We start from the raw sequence: 24,956 nt of genomic DNA on the forward strand, positions 1-24,956 counted from the left end.
GTGAAACAGGGCTGTGTCCTCGCACCAACCCTGTTTGGGATCTTTTTTGCTGTCATGCTGAAGCATGCCTTTGGAACTGCAACAGAAGGTGTCTACCTCTAGACTAGATCAGATGGAAAGCTCTTTAACCTCTCTAGATTGAGAGCGAAGGCCAAAGTCCAGCTGAAATGCATGTGGGACTTCCTCTTCGCTGATGATGCAGCTATTGACTTCCAACAACTAATGAATCACTTTAGCAAGGCCTGCCAAGACTTTGGATTAACAATCAGCCTGAAGAAAACACAAGTCATGGGTCAGGGCGTGGACTCACCTCCCTCTATTACCATCTCCACACAAGAATTGCAGGTTGCTCATGACTTTGTGTTCCTTGTCTCAATGATCTCTGACACTCTCTCCTTAGATATCAAGCTAGATAAATGCATGGGCAAAGCATGTTCTTTAGACTCACAAAGAGAGTATGGCTTAATAAGAACCTGATGGCATATACCAAGATCCAGGTCTATAGAGCCTGTGTCCTGAGCACACTCCTGTACTGCAGTGAGTCCTGGACCCTTTGTGCATGGCAGGAGAGGAAGGTGAACACGTTCCATACGCGTTGTCTCCAACGCATTTTCAGTATCACCTGGCAGGACAAAGTTCCAAACAGAGTAGTCCTAGAACGAGCTGGAATTTTTAGCATGTATACATTACTGAAACAGTGACGTCTACGTTGGCTTGGGCATGTTGTAAGAATAGCTGATGGTCGGATTCCAAAAGATCTCCTGTATGGAGAATTAGTGCAAGGAAATCGCCCCAGAGGGAGACCACAGCTGAGATACAGGAATATCTCCAAGGCGGATCTGAAGGCCTTTGGAATGGACCTCAACAGATGGGAAACCCTGACATCTGAGCTTTCAGCCTGGAGGCAGGCGGTGCGTCACGGCCTCTCCCAATTCGAAGAGACCCTTGTCCAGCAGGCCAAGGCAAAGAGGCAGTCCTGAAAGCAGCAAAATCAGGGAGCTGGACGAGGGACAGATTGTATTTGTCTTCAGTGCGGAAGGGATTGTCACTCTCATATTGGCCTTCTCAGCCACACTAGACGCTATTCCAAGTCCCCCATAAAGAGCATGTTCCCATAGTCTCTCAAGACCGAATGTTTCCTAATTGTCCTACTCTAATGGCTGCCAGAAGGTGTTAGCATGAAGCTGCTTTAGCACATTGGGAAATCTTGTCTCATTAATTAGAATTTTAATTGCTGTCTGTCATTGTATAATTTTACCACCGAGTACTGTCCTTGTATGTTTCTAAGGCACATAAACAGATGTATAAAGAACTTACCACATTTTTACAAAGCTCTGCAAAAGATCCCTCAAAGCCCTTTTTCTTGGCCCAACCTGGCATGACTTCACTATCAGGTACAACAATCCCCACCAAGAAGGCCTGCAAGCAGAAAAATAAAACAGGGAATCCCATTTATGGCATGGTATCCCAGCACAATTCCTTCTATTTTGGTGTACTGTGTCTGCTTCAAATGGCAAGTGCTGCCAAACTCTTTGGCCCTTTGCTCCCTCCCATTCTCAAAAACTGCTATGGCAGTGTCTGCTAATCACAAAAGCCAGAGCAGAGTGGGTGGGAGGGCTAGGGAGGATGGGCATGTAGAGCAGACTTAGAGAAAAGAAAATTGTTAGGTGCCACTCTCCTCAAAACATTTCATGACAGCTTCCATAGAAATGATTTTGCAAAAAGGCTACCTCGGCAATTCCTCAGTATCGTTTAGTTCTGACAGTTCTGTTAGGATTCTGGCTTCAGTTAGGGTGTAGAAGCATTCTGAACACAGAGATGTGTGTTTTTCATTGTACCTATACAGTGATCTGCTCATTCACTTAGTCAGACATCCCTGTCCATGTATGCTACTGTTCCAAGAGCTTGTTGTATATAGCAGAATTTTTCATGCTTGGGACATCAGCAAGAAAATGAAATGTTCTTTCTCAACAAACTATGTTTCCAATAAGTGGGCTCACCTGATCAAAAGAATGGCACATTATAATTTGCACACAGCTGATGCAAGAAGAAAATTATGTAAAATAATTACTTGTGTGCTTCTCTTTGCACATTTAAGTAACAGTGCAAAACCCTAGTGTGAAAAGTAGAGCACTGCAGCAATGATCAATCCTGCTTACAATAAAGGTAATGCTTGCACCGTTCATAAATATAGCATTTAAATTACAAAATAGTTGTAGTTTTAGAAGATATAGTCATGTTAGTCTGTGCTAGCATATCAGGCAAATCCCAAAGGGGGGAATAAATATAAAATTAAAAAATATGTGGCACCTTAAAGATTATCTGTTATATTTGAATGTGGGCTTTCGTGGACAAGTCCACCTCTTCAGACACATAGAGTAAAATATCATGTGTCTGAAGAAGTGTCAGAAGAAGTGGACTTGTCTGAGAAAGTTCACATTCAAATATAACAGATAATCTTTAAGAGTTTTTGTCTTTATTTTTTAATTATTATTATTCCTTTGGGTTTTGCCTGATAAAATCACAAAATAGTTATCAGAAACCGGGACCAAGCTCCAAGAGATATAAAGAATAGGGTTACCTGTAAGCTATCTCCATGCACATATATTTGGGAGACAGGCTCACTTCGAATGTAGATGTTCTCAATTTTTTCTGGTGCAATGTATTCACCTTGGGCCAGTTTAAATATATGCTTTTTCCGATCAATGATTCTTAGTGTGCCATTCTGAAAACAGAAAAGGACAAAGAATTATACCCATCTAGGGAAAGTGTAGGGCACTGTGAATAAAAATACTATTATGGGCAGAAGAACTTATTCTCAAGCAGGCGTGTTTAGTATTGTAACTCTAGGGATTATATGATTAATCGTAGTTATGTCCTGTTTTCTTCCCAGATATACAAACCAACCCAGTGGAATTAATTATACTAAAAGATAATGACTAATTCAAAGTCACCCAGTGAACTAAATCAATGAGAAGAAATTTGAATCTAGACCTCGTCCACTCTCTATTAAACCACACAGGCTAATACTTTACTATCACAAGCCATACTTTTGGTCTAAAACTACCCATGAATGTCAGTGCCATCACTCCTTCACAGAAGTTACTTTGTAAATGTAACTATATTTATAGATCTGAGGTGTTTGAATGTTAGTAGTTGCTGTTATAGTTATCATTTCTAAAAAGTAATTCTATGTTTTATCTTATTTCAAAAGTGACAAAAGTTACTTTTAAAAAACCCAAACATTTGACTGCTACAATATACTGGTCCATGTTACAAAGCTCACTGTCCTTCTCTCCACCTCCTTGTCACCTCTGCACCCCACAATATAATACAAGACACAACCTGAATTATGTTGTACCTGTATAACTGCAAAAGTAGCTTAAAGTAATGACATTATCCCATATCAAGTTATAGTTGTTGTCAGGTAGCATAGTTATACCTTTCTTTTTGGAAAAAGGAATTAACTACAAATTGCATGCAAATTTAGCAGTTCTGTACATACAGGTAACCACTTCCCAACATCCCCTGTATGAAGCCATCCATCTTCGTCTAATGCTTCAGCAGTTCTCTCGTCATCTTTCAGATAACCCTTGAAAACATTTGGACCTTTCACACAGATCTGCAAGACAGAGAAATATGTCAGGACACCTAAGGTGAAATTCTGGTTTTAAGAGAGGCTTACACCACCCTATCTTGTTATCATACAAAAGGGGAAAGCCCTTGAAGACTAGACTGGACAGTATAACTGGCAGTATAACAGCCACCGAAAGAAACCTTATTTTAGCAGTGCTTTTCCTTGTCCTTTTAAGAACAAGAAAAAAGAGGAAAAATGCTGCTTTTTTTTTTTGCCCCCCAGGGAGGGCTACCCATTGGGGTTCCAGTGCAGTTCTCCATCTGACAGAGTTGTGATACAGCACAGAGGACTTTAATGTAGACAAACTTGATGGGGATGCAGATGGGGCTTGTTGCAGTCAGGATTTTTGTACACAAACAATGAGACAAATCACATATAGGGTTTCCTGTGCTATGTCATTATGTTGCAGTGTTGAACCCAACCTGTAGTGGGGTGGGGGGGGGGAGAATAAAACCCACACTAGTCTTTTTTGTTTTTATCAGAAATGAAGTGAGCAAAAAGTAGCTTGAGCCAATATGCCATAGAGTGTTACATGTGCCTTATGTATATCCTTTAGCGGGAAGGTCTACCAGGAGATGCTTTGTGTGGGTCAGCTGGATGTGGTGCCCTTTTTAAAGGGGGGGGGAGGGAAAATATGTTCCCCTAAAGCTGCCAAAACATGTAAGCAGAGTTCCCAAATACTTTCCCATTATATCTGAAATGGGTTAAAATTGCCTTAAATTGTTTAGTGGTTAATAGTACAGTCGTGTATTTATTTGTATATAAAATTATGTATATTTTTAATTTTAATTGACTTAATTGATCCAGGAAGTTTTCACACAGACTTAGTACTTCCTGGGCTCCTTCTGGGTTAACTGGTGGTTGGAAACCTGGAAATAATTAGTCTGAGTGAAAACTTCCAGAATTGGGGAGACCACTCGATGGCCACTTGTAATTTAAAAGAATTACTCTAAATTTTTGACTTGTTCACATGCCTTGCTTCCTGAGGACTAAAACAAACTCCCAGCCCTTGGCATAGAAAAGAAACAAAACTTTATTCTTAATGAATGGTTCCATGGTTTATAAACTACCAGTGAAACAGCAGTGGGTACAATAACGCACATTACCTCTCCTTCTCCTTTGGAAGAAAAATAATTTAATTCTTCAACGTCCACCAGCTTGATTAAATTACAGGGCAAAGGTGCTCCCACATGTCCTGAAAATCACATCCAAGGATATTTGTCATTAAAAAAAAAGTGACAAATTTATGATTATTATACATTAAATTCAGATTACAATTATGTAATAACTTGTAGTATGCGTAGTTAACTGATATTCTGTGAAAACACTTTTAGAAAATTACAGTTCCCACAATAAGAGGAGCAGCAGAGAGAGAACATGTACATGAGCCTCTCTCTCTCCTCCTTGATGGCAGTTTTTCTCAGAAGAAGACAAATCCAAACAGGGCCATAATCTATCAGAATCACTGGGATCCATAGTAGTAATGTATACATCAGATTTAACGTACCAGACAGTCTGGCCAAGCTTTGTTTGAAATTTGCGTATCTGTGGTATTTACTACAGAAGAGACAAGCCACTGCCCGATTGTAGAAGCTCTTGCCTCTTTGGCAGAAAAAAAAGCTAAGTCACAAACTGGAAAAGATATACTGTACTTCAACATACAATTATCCATATATTTGTAAACATGACATCTTAGAATTCTGACCTGTTTTCAAGCTTAGATGACCAAATTAACCAATCGTTACCTGATGTCCAGTCCCCTGGAGTGGTAAACGTACAACCAGCTGTACATTCTGTTTGACCATAGCCCTCATAAACCTGTCAAAATATATAATTTAAGCAAGATGAAATTTCTTTTAGCAGGTTATTTGAAGACTTAAAAGTTTAAAAAAAAATCAGTGAAGTCTTCCTTTTCTTTCCAGCCCTGTGCTCAAGAAGCAATTTATAGCTCTGTACACAAACTACATTATTTATGTTGTTGTGTGACTGGAGAGCAAGACCAAGATCATCCACACTCTTGTATTTCCAATCATCATGTATGAGTGTGAAAGCTGAACAGGAAAGGAAGCTGACAGGAAAAAAATTGATTTGTTTGAAATGTGGTGCTGGAGGAGAGCTGTGCCCCCTTTTGCTTCCCTACCCACAACAAGTGGCACTTACCAGAGGTGCGTCTCGGGAGCGGGGGGGGGTCGCAAGCGGTTTCAGGGACGACCGGGGCTACTTGGGAGGCTCAGGAGCTCCTTTTCAGCATTGAGCAGGGGCTTCCCAGCCTGGGGCTCGGGAGGGGGAGGTTCCCTTGTTGCTAGAGGGGCCATGTCTAGCAACTCCCTTTGTTTTTGCCGGCCATGTGGGCACTCAGGAGCACCTTTCCAGCGCCAAGCAAGGTTTCCCCTGCCTGGGGGTCGAGAGGGAGAGGTCACCTTTGTTTTGCCACGTGGGTACTCAGGGGCTCCCTTTCACCAGAGGGCAGGAGTCCCCCAGACGGAGTTGAGAGGGGAGGTTCTTTGGCCATTAACTGGGGCCAGGTGGGCACGGAGGAGCTCCCTTCCACCAGGGGCTATCGGCAATACGGGGCATGCGGCGGCAGCCAGCCATTGTTCAGTTTAATTCAACAGCTGATCGGCAGCTCCGCAAAATGGCTTACCTAGGGTGTTTTCGGCACTGCTTCGGAAGACAGCAATTTAGAATGGCTTCCCTATGGGCGATCTTCGCACGACGGCAACTATTTTCCTCATTGGAACGCATTAAACGGGTTTCAATGCATTCCAATGGGGAAATGCTTTTCATAAGACTATGATTTCGCTAAACAGCGATTTCAATGGAACGCATTATCATCGTCTTGTGGGGCACCATTGTATATGCGTTTCATCTTTATAAAGCTGTCAGTTTACATTGTAGTTAACATTGTCAGTTAACATTGTAGTTGATCTGATAGTTTTATTAAAATAATAAGACTATCCTCAATTAAGTACTTTCAGCAGTGGGGGAGCACATACTGGTAACAGTCCAGGTGCAACATACCTGACATCCTAGGGATGCTCGAAGGAAACCCAAGACAGTGGGAGAAGCAGGAGCAGCTCCTGTTACAATCATTCTAACACAACCACCCAGGCTTGCCTAGAAGACAAGCAAAAAGTTGAAACCAATTATAATGTTTGAATCCCCTGTACAAACATAATTTAAATTATATCGGTCAGTACAACTTGTTTGGCATAATGGCCAGACCAGCCTGCCATTCCATTAAAAGAAAGTTCGAATACACTTGCTGATCTTACCATTCATACCTGTCACCTTCCAAGTCCCTTATGTTCTTATACTGTATCAAAGTTATTCTACATGCTGGGAAGAGTCCCTGACATCTAGAGGAGCCTTTGCTCCTCTATAACAATTGGTAACTTTAAGAGAGTGGCAAATTGATCATGTCATTTTGCTGCAAAATGTACCAAGAGGAACTGGTCAAGGGGTGTACATAGACAAAGGAAGCAAGAAAAAGATTCTTAATGCACAATCCTGCAGGTTTCTATTTGCTGGATTCCATTCTGCAACAGCTATACTCATCTCCTGTTTGCTTTAAAACCCAAATGTAAGAACTACTGTGGTCAAAATGGTGTCCCGTACATTTAACTGTTTTAAGCAGCCCCTGCCTATTTTATTTATGTGTGGGCACTTTTGACATTAACATGCCAATAGTATCATTAGCCACCTTGATTTTTATCTGTCAATCAGAATCAGAAAAGATGTGACCAGAAGGAGTTTGCGGAACCTTTCAGAATCTTTGTCCTATTCAGATCATACCAGTCTCTACTTCTTATCATTTACAAACGGAGGGTGAGCAGTCCACAGATTAAAGGAACAAGTGATCTCCTGAGCTAAAAATAGAGAAGTAGCTTGTCACTCTATGCCATCTAGTTAAGCACAAGCTGAACAGATCTGCAGACTGGTAGGTAAAAAATTATTTTACTGAGGGGAGCCAACACAAGATCAGCAGAGGCATTCAGATGGCAGGCCATCAACCATAAGGCATTCTGTTTTTCTCTTTGCTTGTGTCAAATGAATGCTATGTTTAGTGCTTTCATTCTGATTTCTGATTACTATTTGCTAGATAAAACACAATTGGCTACTGCAAATATTATTGACTAAAACCCTTGTTAAGAGCTGATGGACTAGGACTGTGTTCAAATCCTCACTGTGACATGGAGTTCGCTGGACAATGGCTCTGTTAAAACCGCTCCTTAATATCTTACATTGATATTTTGAAAACACTATTAGGGTCTCTGTAAGCCAGGTGTCACCTGACAATCCACAACACACACAAAGCCCCAATTAAACTATGTGGCCCTTCTGACAGGTTCTGAATAAGAGCTTGATTCTCTGTCCAATCCACCCATCCTTTTTTAAAAAAAATATTTATATTTTTCCCCACCCAGCTGGTTAGTGGCAAGGCTGCACCTCAGAAGGGAGGGAGTTCAAGCAGCCAACAATGAAAGTCCCAGTTTTGGGTGGCAGATTTCCAGGCCTTCCTCAGGCTCACTGCTCACAGTATCCCAGTATATGATGTGCAGGTGGGACGGGTAGACATCATGAGACAGTGAGAGACAGAATTGGGCTGGGCCTCTTCCCATATGAGCCTATCGAGAATCGGACATCTTCAGCAAAGGCCTGGATGCATTCCCTGCCACCCGGGAAGGCTAAATTGGCAGATGCATGAAGCACAGCTTTTTCTCTAGCTATACCTCAATTGTGGAAATTAGGGAAGGAAATTAGGGCAACTGTATCATTGTTGAGCTCCTCAGGGGCGGTCAAAACTATATTATTCCATCAAGCCTTTGGTGGTTTTAACTGATTTTTGATTATTTTAACCTGTTTTTAAAGATTTTTTTAAAAATATATTTTCATCCATGAATCTTAGTTAAACAGGAATGATTAAAAAGTGTAACAAATAAATTAATCAACAAAAAGAAAAGGAATAGGAGGTGTCTGGGTTGGAAAGGAGACAAAGACACTTGGAATAAAGGTGAAAAATAAGCAGAGCTCTGTTAATGGCTCTCTTACCCAGAAAGTATATACAACAATCTGTTGAGCATAACCCTGACTACTTGAACATGTTGAAGGAGTGACTTACTTATTCAGAGATTTAAAAATATTTATTTTGATAATACTGATATCATTTCAGGGTAACTTTTGTTGTTGTTAATTTCACAGTTATTGTAACTGTCAAAAGACAAGAATACGCTTGGCATCTTTGTAGCAATCTTAAGCAGTACTTTTCCTTGCAACATGCTCCATGTAAATCAGTGAAACACCATTCTGGTCACATGCAGAAGCAGAATTTCCTTGAGGTAAAAAAGCAAATCATTCTACTGTGTCACAGGAGACCTGCTGGCAGACCAGGTCTCAGGCCTAAATTAGCTTCAGGAGCTTGGTAATAATCCACACCTCGAAGAAACAGAACTACAAGAAACCTCCCAACTCTCTTCTGGTTGAAATTTGAACAGATGTTGCAGACAAAACCCCGTCCCCTCTAGCTGTAGAGAGCATCCTTTAAAAAGTGTCTCCCAAATTTAAGTGAGCAGACATCACTGGGTGTCAACTTACAAATGCCCCAGCCTGCCTGGTCAAGAAGTCTATAAACTGTAGTTCAACAATATCTGGGCACCCACACATTTGAGAACCATTGCTTCAAAGGCTGCAGATGAAGAAATGAGATTGCTCCTGAAATCACCCAAGATATCCCCCAATTTTCCTATGCTAATCCAGCATAAACCACAAAGAAGAGTTTACCCCTTTTTAAGCTCAATATTCCCCTTTTAAATGTCCAGTGAGCTCTTAAGTCAGCTTTATTTTTATCATGTTAGCTAGCATTTCCGCACCAGATGCTTACCTGTATTTTGTTAAAGAACAGTTTGTCCCACATACTGTCATTTCTAATGATCCCACTTTGAACTTCTGCCTTTTTACGCTTGGCAGCAAATTCCAGAAGCCAGCGTTTCAGTGGGGTGTCTGCTTGGCTGAAGATCTAAGAGAATATCAAACGGCAGAAGGGGGGAAAATGGAAGTTCACATGGATAAAAAGGAAAGAAGACAAATTCATAACTGACATAAGTGGAACACAACTTTGCAGATGCCAGGAGTACAATTTATTATGTAAATTAATCTTAGCAAACTCAGTGCTAAAAGCTAACAAAAGTTATTCTGTTGTAATTCATTTGGAATTATGCTTTCTTTCTTTTTCTTCCCTCCTAATGGGAAAGACAAGTAAGAAAACAAAGTAATGGAAAAATATTTAGAGATTAAGGTGTCCTGAGGGCTTCTATTATGCAATTAGCTTGGCACAGCAATAGAATTATTTCAGAAATTGTAGCAACACAATAAAAACATCTGGTAGCTGCACAGAAGTTCCCAGCTCTTTAATGAGCTAATTGCAGCTAGTCCTTATATTTATTAATATTTGTTAATATTGGACAATTATGCCAAATCAAGCTAATATTCATCAGAAACTACTTCATAAACAACCCCATATGCAGAAAAGAAAAGATTAAAAAATGAACACCAGATTTTATTCACATTAGACTGCAGCATTTCAGTGTCAACACACAAGCTCCTTCTCCTAGCTGGAAATCTGTGCTCAATTATAAAACACAGAAGAGACCATTATAATGAGCATCGTCATGCTTATTCAAAAGTCAACACCACAATACTGAGAAGAACACTAAGAAACTCTGCTGATTAGGCTTGCTATGTTCTAGTTCTTCAAATTAAATAATTTAATTGGCATAGTGTTCAAATCAGATAGTCCAATTTTCATAATACATTCATTTGCATAATGTCAATGTGAATTGATGTGGAATTATGCAAATTAAGAACACTAATTGTTGCATTGCTTTCCTACCAATGTATTTTAATGGTTGTTCTGGGTTTTTTGGGCTCTTTGGCCGTGTTCTGAAGGTTGTTCTTCCTGATGTTTCGCCAGTCTCTGTGGCCGGCATCTTCAGAGGACAGCAACCTGTACTCAATGTATTTTAACCTTGGAATAATACCCCCCCTCTGGTCTGTCAGAGGCTAACTTAGACTGATAGACCCCAGTCTTGGCATCTTTGTTCACATGGATTGACCTAACAGCATGTATCCCACAGCATTTGGGCTTAGCCATCATTATCCCAGTAAAAAAGAGAAGAAACAGATGTGGCCTTGCCCATTATCATCCAACTACAGTAGTTTGTTGAGTATTATTAGAAAACTACAGTACAGTTCATCCTCTGCTTGAAAAATTGGTTACATTTAGAAACATTCTTGAGGAAGAACAGGCTGGATTTAGAACAGGAAGGTCAACGATGAACAAGGGATTTATCCTTCAGCATTTGGTAGATAAATATGTCTCACCAAATGATAGTGCCCTTTTTTCAGTTTTCATTGACTTTAAGTCAGTGTTCAATCTTATCCCTAGAGACAAATTATGGTTCAAATTTGAGAACACCAGTATTAATAGATCTTTACTGCTGCTTATGCATCACCTATGTGAAAATGAAAGACTACGGGTGAACTGCAACCATTCTGGGATCTTGTCTAGATTCCACTTTTAATGGTGTCAAATAGGGTTGTATCTTAGCCCCCACAGTGTTTAATTTCTGTATTAAGTCAGTAGTGAAAAGCTTGACAAATCCTGATTTTCATCTACTTAATTTGGCCACTCGTCCACTTTCTTATATGCTGCTTCTGCTGCTGGGTTATTGTCTCTAACTAGCACTGGTTTAAGGATACTTTTGAGGGCACTGAACTCATACTGAAGTGAGGAACTGTTAAAGATCAATTATTCTAAGAGTAAAGTGTTGGTTTTCACTAAAAATAGATCTAAGCACAAATAGACAATTACAGTGGTGCCTCGCTTAACGATTACCTCGTTAAATGACAAATCCGCTTTATGATGTTTTTTTGTGATCGCTATTGTGATCGCAAAACGATGTTCCTATGGGGAAAATTCGCTTCACGACGATCGGTTCCCTGCTTCGGGAACCGATTCTTCGCATTACGATGATTTCCAAACAGCTGATCAGCGGGTTGCAAAATGGCAGCCCGCTGTGCAAAATGGCTCCCCACTGTTTTTAGGATGGATTCCTCGCTATACAGGCATCGGAAAATGGCCACCCTATGAAGGATCTTCGCTGCACAATGAGGTATTTCGCCCATTGGAACACACTGAACGGTTTTCAATGCGTTTCAATTGTTTTTTTAAATTTTGCTTGACGACGATTTCACTTAACAGCAATTTGAATGGAACAGATTATCGTCGTCAAGCGAGGCACCACTGTAATGGGAACCCCATAGAACAGGTTTCAAGTTATAAATACAGTGTTTAGGAACTATCAGCATCTGGAGCTTTGCCTGACTTTAGTTGTTCAGTTTGGTAGTTTCTGAGATGTATACTGGCAACCACTCTCCTATACAATTCAAACTTCTCTGCAAAACCTGGGAACATTCTTGATCCATTGCATAAATGCTCTGAAAACATGATCCCATGCATTTTTAGAAATACAGGAATCACATTTGGTTGAATGGTTATGCAAGCCTCTGGCAACAATCCTCCAAAAGAAGGCTGAATCATTTAGTTTTGATGCAGTTATTAAATGCTGCCACAGGTCTCTCTGTGCCTGAAACATTTTCATCTTCATTAAAGCTTTGTGCTTTCTTTTCATCACAACCCATTTAGCAGGAATCCTTGTCAAATTTTGTTCCCTATATGACCTATATTTTACCACCAGAATATTTTTCGCTATAGTACATTGCTTGTTAAACCAGGGTTTATAAACAGGGATGTGATTTCAAGTTGGATTTTTATATGTATACAAAAATTCTGCAAGGCATGTGTCAAATTCCAGTATACCTCTAATATGGTGTCATTGGGATCTGCTGTTTTGATGAAGGAACTAAGACGTAAGTAAAACTCTGAATGAAGTAATTGCCTCAGAGAGTCAGCAAATTTGCTGGACCACTTGAAACATTAATAATCAGGAAAACATTTAAACTAAATTTGATTTTACTGATGGCAAACAAAAGGAGAACTAAAACTAAAACCCTGCATGAGAATGTTACAGAAATCCCCCATGAGTGACACACATTCACCTGTTCTGCAAGAAAAAAGGCAGAGGAAAATAAGGACAATCTGCACAAATCAGGGGAAAAAACATGGTGTCATTTTCTTTAGAGATCCAGATTAAATATGTTATAACTTTAAACAATCATAGATTAACTCTTTTTTTGCCCTATTAAGGCTTCACACACACGTGCATGCAAGTATGCATGCACGCACACATGCACACATACACACAGAGAAGTGCCAGTTCACTCTGTCTCCTGCTTCTTAAACCCCCAACGCCATTAGCTGTGGTTCTGTTTTACTGCTATGCTATATTGGGAAAGAGATTCACAACAGAGCCTAAAAACTTACTCTTGGGACTATACCATCTAGAATAATCACTGACCATGTCGCCTAACAGCCAATCTCTACTTCCTCATGAATAGAGACATATCAATTTGTTATGCATATTTACTATGATGTAACAGCAATTTAATTTAACAGAATATATATCGCAGTAAGCTCAAGAAGACATACCAAGACAAATACATGTAGAATTAGTTCTTTGCGTAGGACATGATTGGGTGTTTCTCTTCATTGTCTAAATCCTCTTTCCAGAAATCTAATATTTACAGCAACCATATATTCAATCACAAAAAATACAAGAAGCAGAATCATAACTTATGCTCCTTATTTTTTCCATTAGCATTTTCCCCCAGGGTCGGCTTTAATGTTTGTGGAAGGCCACAGGATCATAGATGCGTAGACCTATAGAACTGTAGTGCTGGAAGGGACACCAAAAGTTATGGAGGCCCATCCTTCTGCCAAACCAGAAAATGCTTTAAGGGACATAATATATCAGAGCTTGGAAGGGTTCCTTTTCTGGACCACAACTCCCATAATTGCCCAGTCTGCATTCATTTTACTGTGGGTTACCCACTTTCTATGCCCTGCTTAGTTGAGGGAAGTCAAAGGAAAGTGCAGTGGCATTTAGCATAGAAACGCTTGTTTCCTTTCATAAAACACCAGGCCCAAACAGTGGATGCTCTGGTTCACTGAATCCCCTTAGGGGTCATGCTGGTCGGGAGATTCTAGGTGTTGTGGTACAAAAATGTAAAGTTTGCAGGCTTCCCCCCCCCCACCTTACCATGCACAAATTGAGCAACAATTCAGTGTAGCATAACGGATGTAGCACACACAATATGCCAAGTCTGACCCCTTGCCTAGAGAAGTCAAAAGAAAAAGGTGTAGATCATCACTGGCTTAAAATAAATCACCAATATGAATGTGAATGTTACCTTGTCATACATTCTGTTCAGCAGTCTTGGCACAACAGGAAAGATGGTTGGGCGCAGTGCTTTCATATCATCAGACAGCAGACGAATGTCTCCTTGGAAGAAGCCAATTCGGCCCCCATGGCAATACACTACAGACTGGTGGGGAGAGCAAAGAAAATAGATTGATTTCCTTAGTTCACATACATTAACATGCCTATTCCTCTTGTACCTTTTAAAGGATACTTTCTAAGAATTTAGGTATTAATGAATGATTCTCCTTGATTTGGGAAACAATATGGATCGGTTCACACAAATAAATTCTTCCTTCCTCAAATACATATTTGCAAGGGAAACAATTTTTGAGCACTGAAAGATTTCTGAACAAATTGAGTGGCAATTGCTATTATCACGGCACCTTTCAAAAAAAACAAAACCCCTCTATGATTCTACAGAATGCCATTGTCTTTATCATCCTTTGCCTAGCTCTACAGCTAACTACATTAATTCAAGTACATACCCACAACAGTTAAGGCCACTTCCACATAGGGTGAAATGTCTTATGTGAAAAGACCATTATAAAGAAATATACTTGAAATATATCCAAATATGCCTAATAACTCTTTCCAGATTAGCATGTTTTATCATATAGCTGGGGAATATGCAGCTATCCAGGAGCAGAACTGCAATTCCCATCAGCTCTAGTCTACACAGCCAATGCAATGTATCATGGAAACTGCAGTTCAGCATGATTTGCAAATTGATCTACATGGTTGGTTTCCAATGCTAACTGCTGGAAAGCAACAGAAAGACATATTTTGGACACAATTTCTTGAAATGCCACATGTAGCATTTAAGAAATGGCCTCAGGTTGGCTTGTTCCCATTAACTGCAGTTCAATTTGAATCACAATTCCTCCAGGGCTGAATAAGACAACCAGTTGTAGTTAATATGAAATATGATCTTTCAAACTCCTCATGGTAATATTGGGGGATGGTGGACATGAACCCAGCATGAGGCTTTGCTTGTTCTTGTAATACTGAACTATACTCTGGCATTCCATTTGAAGCATCCCACTGTTTATGCATAGATGTATTTATTGGTCAGGGGAAGAAAGTGGATCTCCACTGACACTACAACCTTACCTGTACCATTCTCTCAAACATGTGTGCTAAGGGCAAATAGGAAATGTGTACATCCTCAAATGTAGGAGACCACTGACTCTGGAAAAAAAAACACAACAAGGAGCCCCGCAAGGCCCAGGTCAGTCTAGACAGGTTTCTTACCTGTATCACTCTTTCAAACATGTGAGCCAAAGGCAGGAAGGAGATGAGCACATCGTCCTGTCTCGGAAAGATCACTTTCTGCAGATGAAGGGCATGGGAGACAGAAAGGAAAGAAACACTGACAGGAAGACACAACAAGAAAGTCATAAAACAATAAAATAAAATAAAAAGAAACATGGCACCAAGAGGAGCAAAAGGGGGTAAAAGATTATTAAGCAAGAAAAAGAGAACAGTGTTTGAAGTAATGTGTGTTAGGCCACAACACTGATGGATCTATGTTAGCAAGAGTGGTGAGTAGTGACACAAGGATGGGTATGCAGAGAGAGCTCTCCTCCACTGCACAGGCGAGGGCAGGTGTCTCCCGAAAGGTTGGATATGCCCTTTCATCAAAATGCTTGGACTGCAAACCGAAAGCCTCCAGCCCAAAGAGCATTGTGTGGTCTCTCCTTGACACTTCTATTTGCTCCGAGATAGTCCAAAAGCAGGGCACATTTCTCTATGTCATCAAAGGGTTTCCAGCAAAAGTGCCCAATTACTAAGCAACCTAATAAAGTGTCTAATATACACACAACAAGGACAAGGAACATACAGAGATGCTTTATAATGAGCCAAGTGGCCGGTTGGCACTGACTGGCAAATATGGCCTCCAGAGTTTCAGACAGGAATCTCCTCTAGCCTTAGCTGGAGATGCCAAGGATAAATTGTCGGACTTCTGGCATGCAAAGCATGTGGTCTGTCATCAAGTTCCATCTATTCCCTTTTGCACATTGTAGGTGCACAATGGTTTAGGCTTGTTTTCTGACACCCATTTTAGCATTAGCAGGTATTCAGAAGATCCACACCACAGGATTACATCATAAGGTTGCCATGTTTCTTTTTTCCTCAGTAGCATGTTTCTTTGCACATCTCCAGCTGCCAGATAAGAAGGAGCACGATTCCTTGACAGAGCACATGCTTTGCATGCACATGGTTCTAGATTCTCTTCTTGGCATATTCAGGTAGGATATTCTTAAACAGAACACAGTAGAGGATGTGATACAATGACGGAAATCCTGCCGTGCACTAATGCCAATGGCATAACTTTTAGATGTGAATTGCTGTAAACTAAGAAATATCCATGGTCATTATCTGTTGCATGCCAAGTTGTGCATAACTGCACAGCAAGATTTGTGTACCTCAGCAATTGGATTTCAGTAAAGAAGACCGATCAATTACACTTGTTTATCAGGTTGTTAAAGATGCAGCAATCCTACCAGAGAAAATAATGGCCATTTTAATAAAGTAATACTGCATTCTTGACATTGTTGATATCTACTAAGACTTATATATTCATTTGAGTATCTATTTTAAATTCTGTGTAAGTTAATACTTAGCAGGCATTTGCTTCCCTCATCTCAAAGTGTTTGGGGCCAACATTTTATTAAGTCTCCTTCATTTGTTCAAAATGCATTCAGAGAAAGTAAATGAAAACACTCAAAAATAATTTCTGTAAAACAAAACTGCTATAAAATGTGAAGTTCCTAAGAGTCATGTGCTAAAAAAGGCACAATAAAATAAAATATTTTAAAAATACATCTATCCTTTTCAAAATTATTAAAGTATCTTGATGATTAAACGGAAATAGCAAAAAATATAGTAATCACAAAACCAGATATAAAACGTATTCCTGTTCAATATTTTACAGAACTATATAGCAATGTTTCTCTGAATAACTCTCTTTTGTTTCTGAATATCAGAAACAAAAGAGAAACTGAGCATGTACCTCATTTTATGAAATGTTCTCTAACAGTCCAGTGCTTTCTCGGTGTAGTTAAGTATGGATAAAACAATGGGTCAACAATCCTTTTATGACTCTGGACTGACAACAGCATTGAAAATTTATTCTTTTTTATTCTAGCAAAGCCGGCTAGATAGTTCAGTGAGATGCAGCACTCCAGAGGTCAAGGGTTTGATTCTCCAATGAGCCTTGTAGGAGAAGAGCCATCCTGTGTGTTCAGGGATAAACTGCACAGTCCCAGGGTGCCCCGAGAATAAAGGAATGATAAATTTCTTCTTGAGTAATGAGTGTACCTGGGAAGCCACTGAAAGTACTGTCATAAACTGGAACTGATCTGATGATGTGTAATATATTATTTATACTAGTAAGACTTGATTCTGTCCTGCATCTTCCAAAACAATGGCATTGATTCGGTATAAAACCAAGAGAAACAATAAACAGAATTGTTAGTTCCTTAGTTAGACACGCCTTTTGAGATCTTTTATGGATGTGATAAATATCACAGGTCATCTCAAGCTAATGTTGCTATTAAGGATGTTGAATTATTTTGGTGGCTTCTTTATTCCACAGAAAAATCTTGACAAGAGCACTTTAGGGACAAGACTGGCCCTTAGAAGAGACACTTTCACATCCTGTAGATGTTTCCACATTAATATAATTTACACAGGTCATTCTGCTTCCAATTTTTGCTGATCGAAAAAATAAATAAGTACAATATTTACCTCAGTCACTTTCAAAAAACCTGAAAAATCCGCAACCACATTCCCATGTGTCAGCATTGCACCTTTAGGGTTACCTGGAAAAGTAGCAGAAACTTAGGACACACAAACCATATTACTGACAACATAATCCCCCCTCCCCAATGCAAACAATGTTGGTTAAGTAGAATTTCTGTTACTTAATATATGAACATGCTGCATGCCTGATATATACATAAAATTAGAGAGGACCAATTACACTGGACTCTCTCAACAATTGACTCTTGATCAGCTCATATTCCAGTTGATCCATGAAAGGATCACAAGTTTATTTAGCAGTAATTTTGAATGCTTTCTATGAAATAGCCTTTCAGAAAGAGACATTTTTTAAAAAAGAAGGCAAGGGGGCAAAACTCTTAATATAAATCACCAAAAGTGCCTAAAGAAGACACCACAAAGGTATTTTCCATTCCCAGTGGTGTGCTTTTCTATCTGATCTTCTGCCACAGCACACTAAAGCTATCTTCAGTGGGATCTCTTTGAAGTATTCATCAGCTATACCTAAAGGATAGGTTAAAACAATATGCTTGTTCTGAAACTACCCTGTCAAGCAAACTGCTTCTGAATGCTTTTAAAAATTTATTTACTGTATGCTGTAGATCTACAGCCAAAGTAATTACAGCAACCTTGCTTAATAGTCTCTGTTCTCCACTATGTTCAGCAGTAATGATAGCCCTCAACTGATCTTTGAACAAGCAAGAATCAAGGATTTGATGATCCATAGGGTCCCATCCAGCTCTGCAGTTCCAAGATTAATATGACATTAGTTCACTTAAAGTAATAGTTTAATTCAAAAGGAAGCATTTGATGAAGAAATATACAAGTAAGAGAAAGAATATGATTTTTTCCCTAATATAGTATTTCTCTCTTTCATCACAAACTAACGTACAGTAAAGATGTGTCATAAGGTGAAGGCCTTAGACTTGTAGGAAACATGATAAGATACTTAGAAATTAGAATACTTAGTCAGCAGGTAGATTATAAAGAAGAAATAATAGAGAAATACTGGAAATTTTTATTTGTAAACTATACTTTACAGTAATTTGAGAGAAACCATTTTAATATTCTCTGTAGACTAGATCTTCTACCTGCCAAGTGAAACAAATATCATCCCGATTTATTTTGGTGACATTCAGAATATCTCAGATTATCATTTGACGCTCAGAAACAAAAGCTGACCCTGCACATTTGTGGAGGCACAGGGAGATCCCATCTTCTGGAAAGGCATGGTGGACATGGGATAGTTCCTGTATCTCCAGTACCTTTACTTCTACAGTATTGAGTGCCTCAATCATATGTATAAACTGGCAAGAATCAGGCTGAAAGGCGAGAAACTGCAATGGAATGATAACCATAGAAGTAGGGTTATGGAAAAGTGGAGAACTCAGCATACAGAGCTAACTGACTTGATCAGCTTTGGGCTGGAAAGACATACTGAAGATTGGTTTGAACTTCTGTTTGGACATTTAGGGACAGTGGTGCAAACTCAACTTGGTGGAAGATAAAAGATTTAGGCCATGGATTCCCAACCAAGGGGTTCACAAAATGATTTCTTGGAGGTCATTTTTAGTTGAAATTATTTATATGTTTCTTATATTAAATATGGTACACACAATACTGTTTTATTTTAATTCTCTTGGCCCACAGATAAGATAATTTTAATCTGAACTGGACTTACAGGCAACCTAGAGTTCTTAGTTATTTCTGTATTCTTTGAGTGTGATGGTGACTCAAAAAAGGTTGGAAACCTCTGCTTTAGGCAATAGGGAAGAGGCAATCCTCTTTTCAACTTTTATACACACACACATTTGTATACATATATCCATTTACAAATCAAATGCATACATTCTAACTTTAATTCACATCTGATATCTGGTATCTATTTGCCTATTGTTTCAATAGGTGTTTAAATATTATTTCTGTACAGTATCTCCTTATTAAAGTCAGGGAAAACAATCACAGAAGAGATAATATTTACCTGTAGTGCCACTAGTAAAACATACAATTGACAGATCTTCTGGTCGAGGTGGCTAAAAAGATCAGAAGAAAAATTAATGACTTCCCTATTTTGTCTATAGGACTGACCTGCTTTAACAGATTCAGCATTGCAAGAAATTTATAGTAAGTTTCCGTAGTGTTTCGTCTTTCTAATATTGAGTCTTCCTTTTCCCACAGGGCTTTGCTCCAAGTATAAGCAGATATTTTTTGGTTAATAGTTTATCATGTTGAAGTTTTCAAATGTGATCATACATGTATTTACTTAGGTTAAATTCCACTGAAGACAATGGGACACACTGTACCTCTGAATAAACATGTTTATCTAGTATTGTGAATTTTAGTGATGGTATACCCAGTAATGTTAAACCCCAAGACTGCAAATATCTTGCAGCTGTTCAGACTTTCACAACAGTACAATTCTGAAGTTGCCATCATGCTTTAGTTCAATATTTGTCATGAGATCAAAGTCACACCAGCTTTCCCTAATTTTGAGTTTACCAAAATTACCAAACCAAATCTCCCCTGGTCCCCTCCACCAAGCTTCTCCTACTTTGACTCCTTCATGTCTTCTCCCTTTCAAAGGTGGTGGTGGAGGAGTAAACCTACCTACAACACACCATTTTAATATGCTTGATATAAGCCAATTATTCCATTCGAAAGCAATTTGTACTGGGAAATGTTTAAAGTGCAGATTTTACAAAGTTTGGGAACAATCCACAATTGCCTGCATCATAAACTTCTATTAGAAGAAATGGGATGTGCCCGAAGAAACAAACTGGTTTATGTGCAGCCCTCATTAATTTCAATGAGGCTCATGGATGCGAATGGTGGGTTATTTATGAGCACAATCCACAGTATTATGGGAGAAAGGAAGAAAAGCTTATACTCACAACAGGGGCATGCCGGCATTCTCGACCACAGTCCTGAAAAAATTGAATCAAAAGATAATGGTTTAAAATCTTCAGACTAGGTTTCCCTTGTCTCAGGAGCTGTATGTCTCTTGCTCTGTGGATGCTTTTCATGTCCCTTTTCTTTGCTTATGTCATGTTGTGATATCAAACAAGGACACTTTTAAAAAATGGCAAGTCAGTTTTTTGCACCAAAATTTTTAAAATTATTGTCTCTTGTTACTACTTTAGGCATCTTTAACATCTCAACCAATCAACTGTACTTGATAGCACTGGAGCTAATCTTGATTTGTCTTGTGTGGAAGAGAGTAACATAACAGAATAGGAGGAAATATTACACGTACATTAATATATTATTATTATACACTCTTTTCAAACACTGTTTAACATCATGTAAATAAAGCAGTGCAAGAGAACCTCACCTCTACTTCCTGCATAGCTTGGATATGAACTCCACACATTTGTCCTCTTTCTTTAAGATCCTTCTCAAAAGGGTCCATCAAAATAATGAATTTCAAGCCCGGAGTTTCTTTTTTCTCTACATTTTCTAACAGGACTTTGGCTTTTTCGGGTTTATCACAAACTACTATAGAAATGTCAGCTAAAACAAACAAGCAAAACAATGTTCAGACAATTATACTGAATCAACTGAGTTTTTTTCTCTCTAAAATTATAGAAAATGTTTGTGTGACAATTATGCAGAGATACATGTATACAGTGGTGACTAGCGCCCATTGGCTGGGTAGGCATTAACAATACAACTAATGATAGGCAAATCTATTGGTAGTTAGTGAAACTTATGATACCGGGAGCCAGATCACCTTGCCCAAGAGCCACAAACCCAAGAGCCACCCCTCTTGGAGTTATATTCTCCAGACTGTATACAGAAATACCCAAAGAACTACCTGTTCCAAAAAACCTGTTTGTGTGAGCTGTGCCATCAAGTTGGAACTGACTTATTGCAACTTAGTAGGGTTTAATGTTAAGTGAGATATTCAAGGAGTGGGTTTTCCAGTTCCACTCCCCCAGTGAGTTTCCATAACTAAGCAGGGGTTTGAACCCTGTTTTCCTAATCCATCACTCTACCCACTACACCACACTGGGAACCTCCAAAAATCATATACTCAAGACTATACATACATCCCGAGAGCACTACATCCCAGACTACATAAGTAGGCAAATAACCACTTTATATCTCCCCCTCTCCAAAACCTCATCCAATCCAGACTGCACAAAAATACACCAAAAGTGTTATCTGTATTTTAGCCACAGCAACAAACTCCTTCCATCATTATGGAGAGTACAGGCAAAGCTGTATGTATTGGTATGAGATCTCTCATCTTGAACAATTTAACAGGTCTATATAACTATCTAGGAAAGTGTATTTTTCTCTCTTTCTCTCTTTTGTACTTGCAACCTGTGCTAAACTGTATATGGTAAGCTCATTTCAGTTGCTATTGACCAGAAACTGACTGCACACACCATCATAACTGCAAGGCATAAACCATAGCAGTGAGTTGCCAGTAGTTAAGGAGTCACCCTTTTACTCCTCATTATATGCTAGTCAACTGATTTGAGATGTGATGGAAAATACAAGCAGAGACTCCATAACTAGCAATAAATCATTGTGATTTAAGCCACTGCACTGGTGTCTGTAAGCAACAAGATTCTAGCCATTACTTCCTAAACTGTGGCTGAGAAGTACATAAATAAACTTGTTAATCTTAAAGATGCTGCAATGTTACTATTACTGCTACTATTATTATTACTTATGGAGTCTTCAAGGATAGTCAGATGTTAGTGATTCCCTACAGAAGTAATAAGAGTGTGCAGATTTGTATTTCTGGAATACTGTACCAAGAATTCCCCAGGCAGCAAGCACAGTGATTTAATAATACTGTAATGTCAGATATGTTTCCTTAGCTCTTTCTTTTTTCAAAGCCATATTCCTCCAAGGAAAGTGGTGACACAGTCCAAGGAGATATCAAAATATTTTGGGGGTACTGACTTTTGCAAAGTGATTAATCAGTTAAACCTATATACAGTCATGTGAAAAAGAAAGTACACCTTCTTTGAATTCTATATCAGGACATAAAATCATCTGGTCCTTAGCAGGTCTGAAAATTAGGTAAATATAACCTCAGCTGAACAACAACACATGACATATTACACCATGTCATGATTTAATTAACAAAAATAAAGCCAAAATGGATAAGCTCATCTCTAAATATACTAGTAGTTAACATTTAAATTCCCGCTTGGATGTCTGCTGTTGTTGATTCTGTGATATGATTAGCTTTGATTCCCCTGCTGAAATTCTGACTTTTTAGCATGGAGAAAATGATTATTTCCAAAAGCAGAGTTGGTTCTTGTGCAGAAGTGTAGTAAAACAGCCATTTGTAACCATTTTCTCAACAAAATGTATTGGTGCAAGATCTTCTTGGTTCCTCTGCAACAGCGGGTCCCAACCTTGGGTCTCCAGATGTTATTAGACTACAACTCCCAGAAATCCTGGCCAGTGTAGCTAGTGGTGAAGGCTTCTGGGAGTTCAGGGACATCTGAGGACCCAAGGTTGGGAACTCCGATTGAATCTCATTTCACTAGAAGTAAACGAATGGTTGCTTCTTAAATATGTCTCCTTTTAAACAGCCAAATGGGCTGCTGTTTTACACAACAAAAATAGTATACTCAGAAGCTATTTATATAAATAAATCTATTTTATTTTTTACCTGTGTTGATAATATAACGAATGGCTCCAGGGCCTAACGTATCATACAGGGGAACCACAACCATGGAATAGGTATAGCAAGCCAGCTCAGAAATGATCCACTGGAAGGAAATGATGAAAAATATGTTACATTTGGCAATAAATATGAATAAAATGTCAAGGTGGAAGTAAGATGCTGGCTTTCTTACGCTTTACCTCTGGCCGGTTTTGTGCAAAGACCCCAATAAACTGACTTGTTGATGGTTTGCATCCTTTCTGGAGTAAGCCTGATCCCAGTGCTTCTGCTCTTTCAGCAACCTAAAAGTGAAAGAAAATGCTTAAAAAGAACAAACATGGAAACATTTCACAGACTACTCTGAGGCAAGTCAAGGCTTACTTAAGCCTTAACATGGAATTAAAACATATTAATAACATATCATAATGTATCAAGGGAACCCTGCCCCCACCAATCTCCAATGACTACATTCTTATCTTATCTTATCTTATCTTATCTTATCTTATCTTATCTTATCCTATCCTATCCTATCCTATCCCATCTTATCCTATCCCATCCATCCATCCATCCATCCATCCATCCATCCATCCATCCATCCATCTTATTTCTATCTTGCTTTTCTTCCCAAAAGGAATCCCAGGAGACCCCTCCCAGCTTTTGGCAAAGGAATTCCAAATTCTTCAAAAAAGTTGAATTGAACACAATTATACCATGGAATAATTTGTTCAGCCATTCTCAGTTACTAGAGATTAAGTTAAAAATGTGCAACTATTAATCTGCACTGGCACAGATCAAGGATGACACAATCCAGTGAAATCACACTCTCTGTGAAGAATCTGTCTTGATGTGGATTTTGTGTGAGACAGAATATAAACAGCCCGAATGCTATACACTGGACTAGAACAGCTTTTCCAGTGTAGTGGCCTCCATATGGGCTATGCAACAACTTTCTTCATTACCAGCTGGTATGAAAGGAACTTTAGTGTGACTTGCTTTAACATGTTGAGCCACCTCAGCCCCTCACTGGGAGAAAGGCAGCCTATGGATGCAAAAGAGAGAGAAAGAGAACAACACATCTGAGGGGCACTGTGTTAAGGAAGACTCCACTACACATTTTTTTCAAGAGCTCTGTTCTAATTCATTTGTTTGCTTTATTAGGGGAAAAAATATATGAATCTCACCTCTTTATAGGTCAGCCACTGATAAGGCTGTTTGGGTTTCCTGAATCCCAAGCAGGGCCCATTTTCTAAAGAAAAACAGATAATAGGAACTGTAAAGTCTATAATCCTTTTCCAAAAGAAAGTTAATAATGCATTTCCTGGTTCCCTGACTGCTCCTCAGCCGGTAGAGCATGCTTAAAAATAAACCACTGTTATTATCAAGGTCAATTTGCAGTGTCAGCAATTCAAGAGTTCATATAGAGGGCCATCAAATGCAAGAAGAAGCTATCTTGCCTAATGGAATGCTGCATTCTCTAATTACCTAGGAATCAATTGTGAGCTTTCATTTTTAAATGAGAATGTTA

General features: G+C 39.0%; 1 protein-coding gene across 6 annotated transcripts in view; it reads right to left on the reverse strand.

Moving 5' to 3' along the window:
- The window catches only part of ACSL6 (acyl-CoA synthetase long chain family member 6), a 110,160-nt gene that overhangs the window by 14,463 nt on the left and 70,741 nt on the right, over positions 1 to 24,956 (reverse strand). For 2 of the 6 annotated variants that reach the window (XM_072990177.2, XM_072990178.2), the window contains exons 4-19: positions 24,613 to 24,677; positions 23,632 to 23,733; positions 23,438 to 23,537; positions 21,131 to 21,309; positions 20,691 to 20,723; positions 19,781 to 19,832; positions 17,767 to 17,840; positions 15,127 to 15,345; positions 14,006 to 14,140; positions 9,519 to 9,653; positions 6,659 to 6,754; positions 5,383 to 5,455; positions 4,744 to 4,832; positions 3,506 to 3,622; positions 2,582 to 2,725; positions 1,318 to 1,419 (exon numbers count right to left, since the gene is read on the reverse strand). In XM_072990177.2, the coding sequence (XP_072846278.2) occupies positions 1,318 to 1,419; positions 2,582 to 2,725; positions 3,506 to 3,622; positions 4,744 to 4,832; positions 5,383 to 5,455; positions 6,659 to 6,754; positions 9,519 to 9,653; positions 14,006 to 14,140; positions 15,127 to 15,345; positions 17,767 to 17,840; positions 19,781 to 19,832; positions 20,691 to 20,723; positions 21,131 to 21,309; positions 23,438 to 23,537; positions 23,632 to 23,733; positions 24,613 to 24,677 (1,715 nt within the window). The remainder of the gene's footprint in view (positions 1 to 1,317; positions 1,420 to 2,581; positions 2,726 to 3,505; positions 3,623 to 4,743; positions 4,833 to 5,382; positions 5,456 to 6,658; positions 6,755 to 9,518; positions 9,654 to 14,005; positions 14,141 to 15,126; positions 15,346 to 17,766; positions 17,841 to 19,780; positions 19,833 to 20,690; positions 20,724 to 21,130; positions 21,310 to 23,437; positions 23,538 to 23,631; positions 23,734 to 24,612; positions 24,678 to 24,956) is intronic. The other 4 variants (XM_072990179.2, XM_078385750.1, XM_072990180.2 and 1 more) reach the window with 2 other exon arrangements.

Source organism: Pogona vitticeps, chromosome 2 (assembly GCF_051106095.1).
Source record: "Pogona vitticeps strain Pit_001003342236 chromosome 2, PviZW2.1, whole genome shotgun sequence".
Classification (NCBI taxonomy): Eukaryota; Metazoa; Chordata; class Lepidosauria; order Squamata; family Agamidae; genus Pogona; species Pogona vitticeps.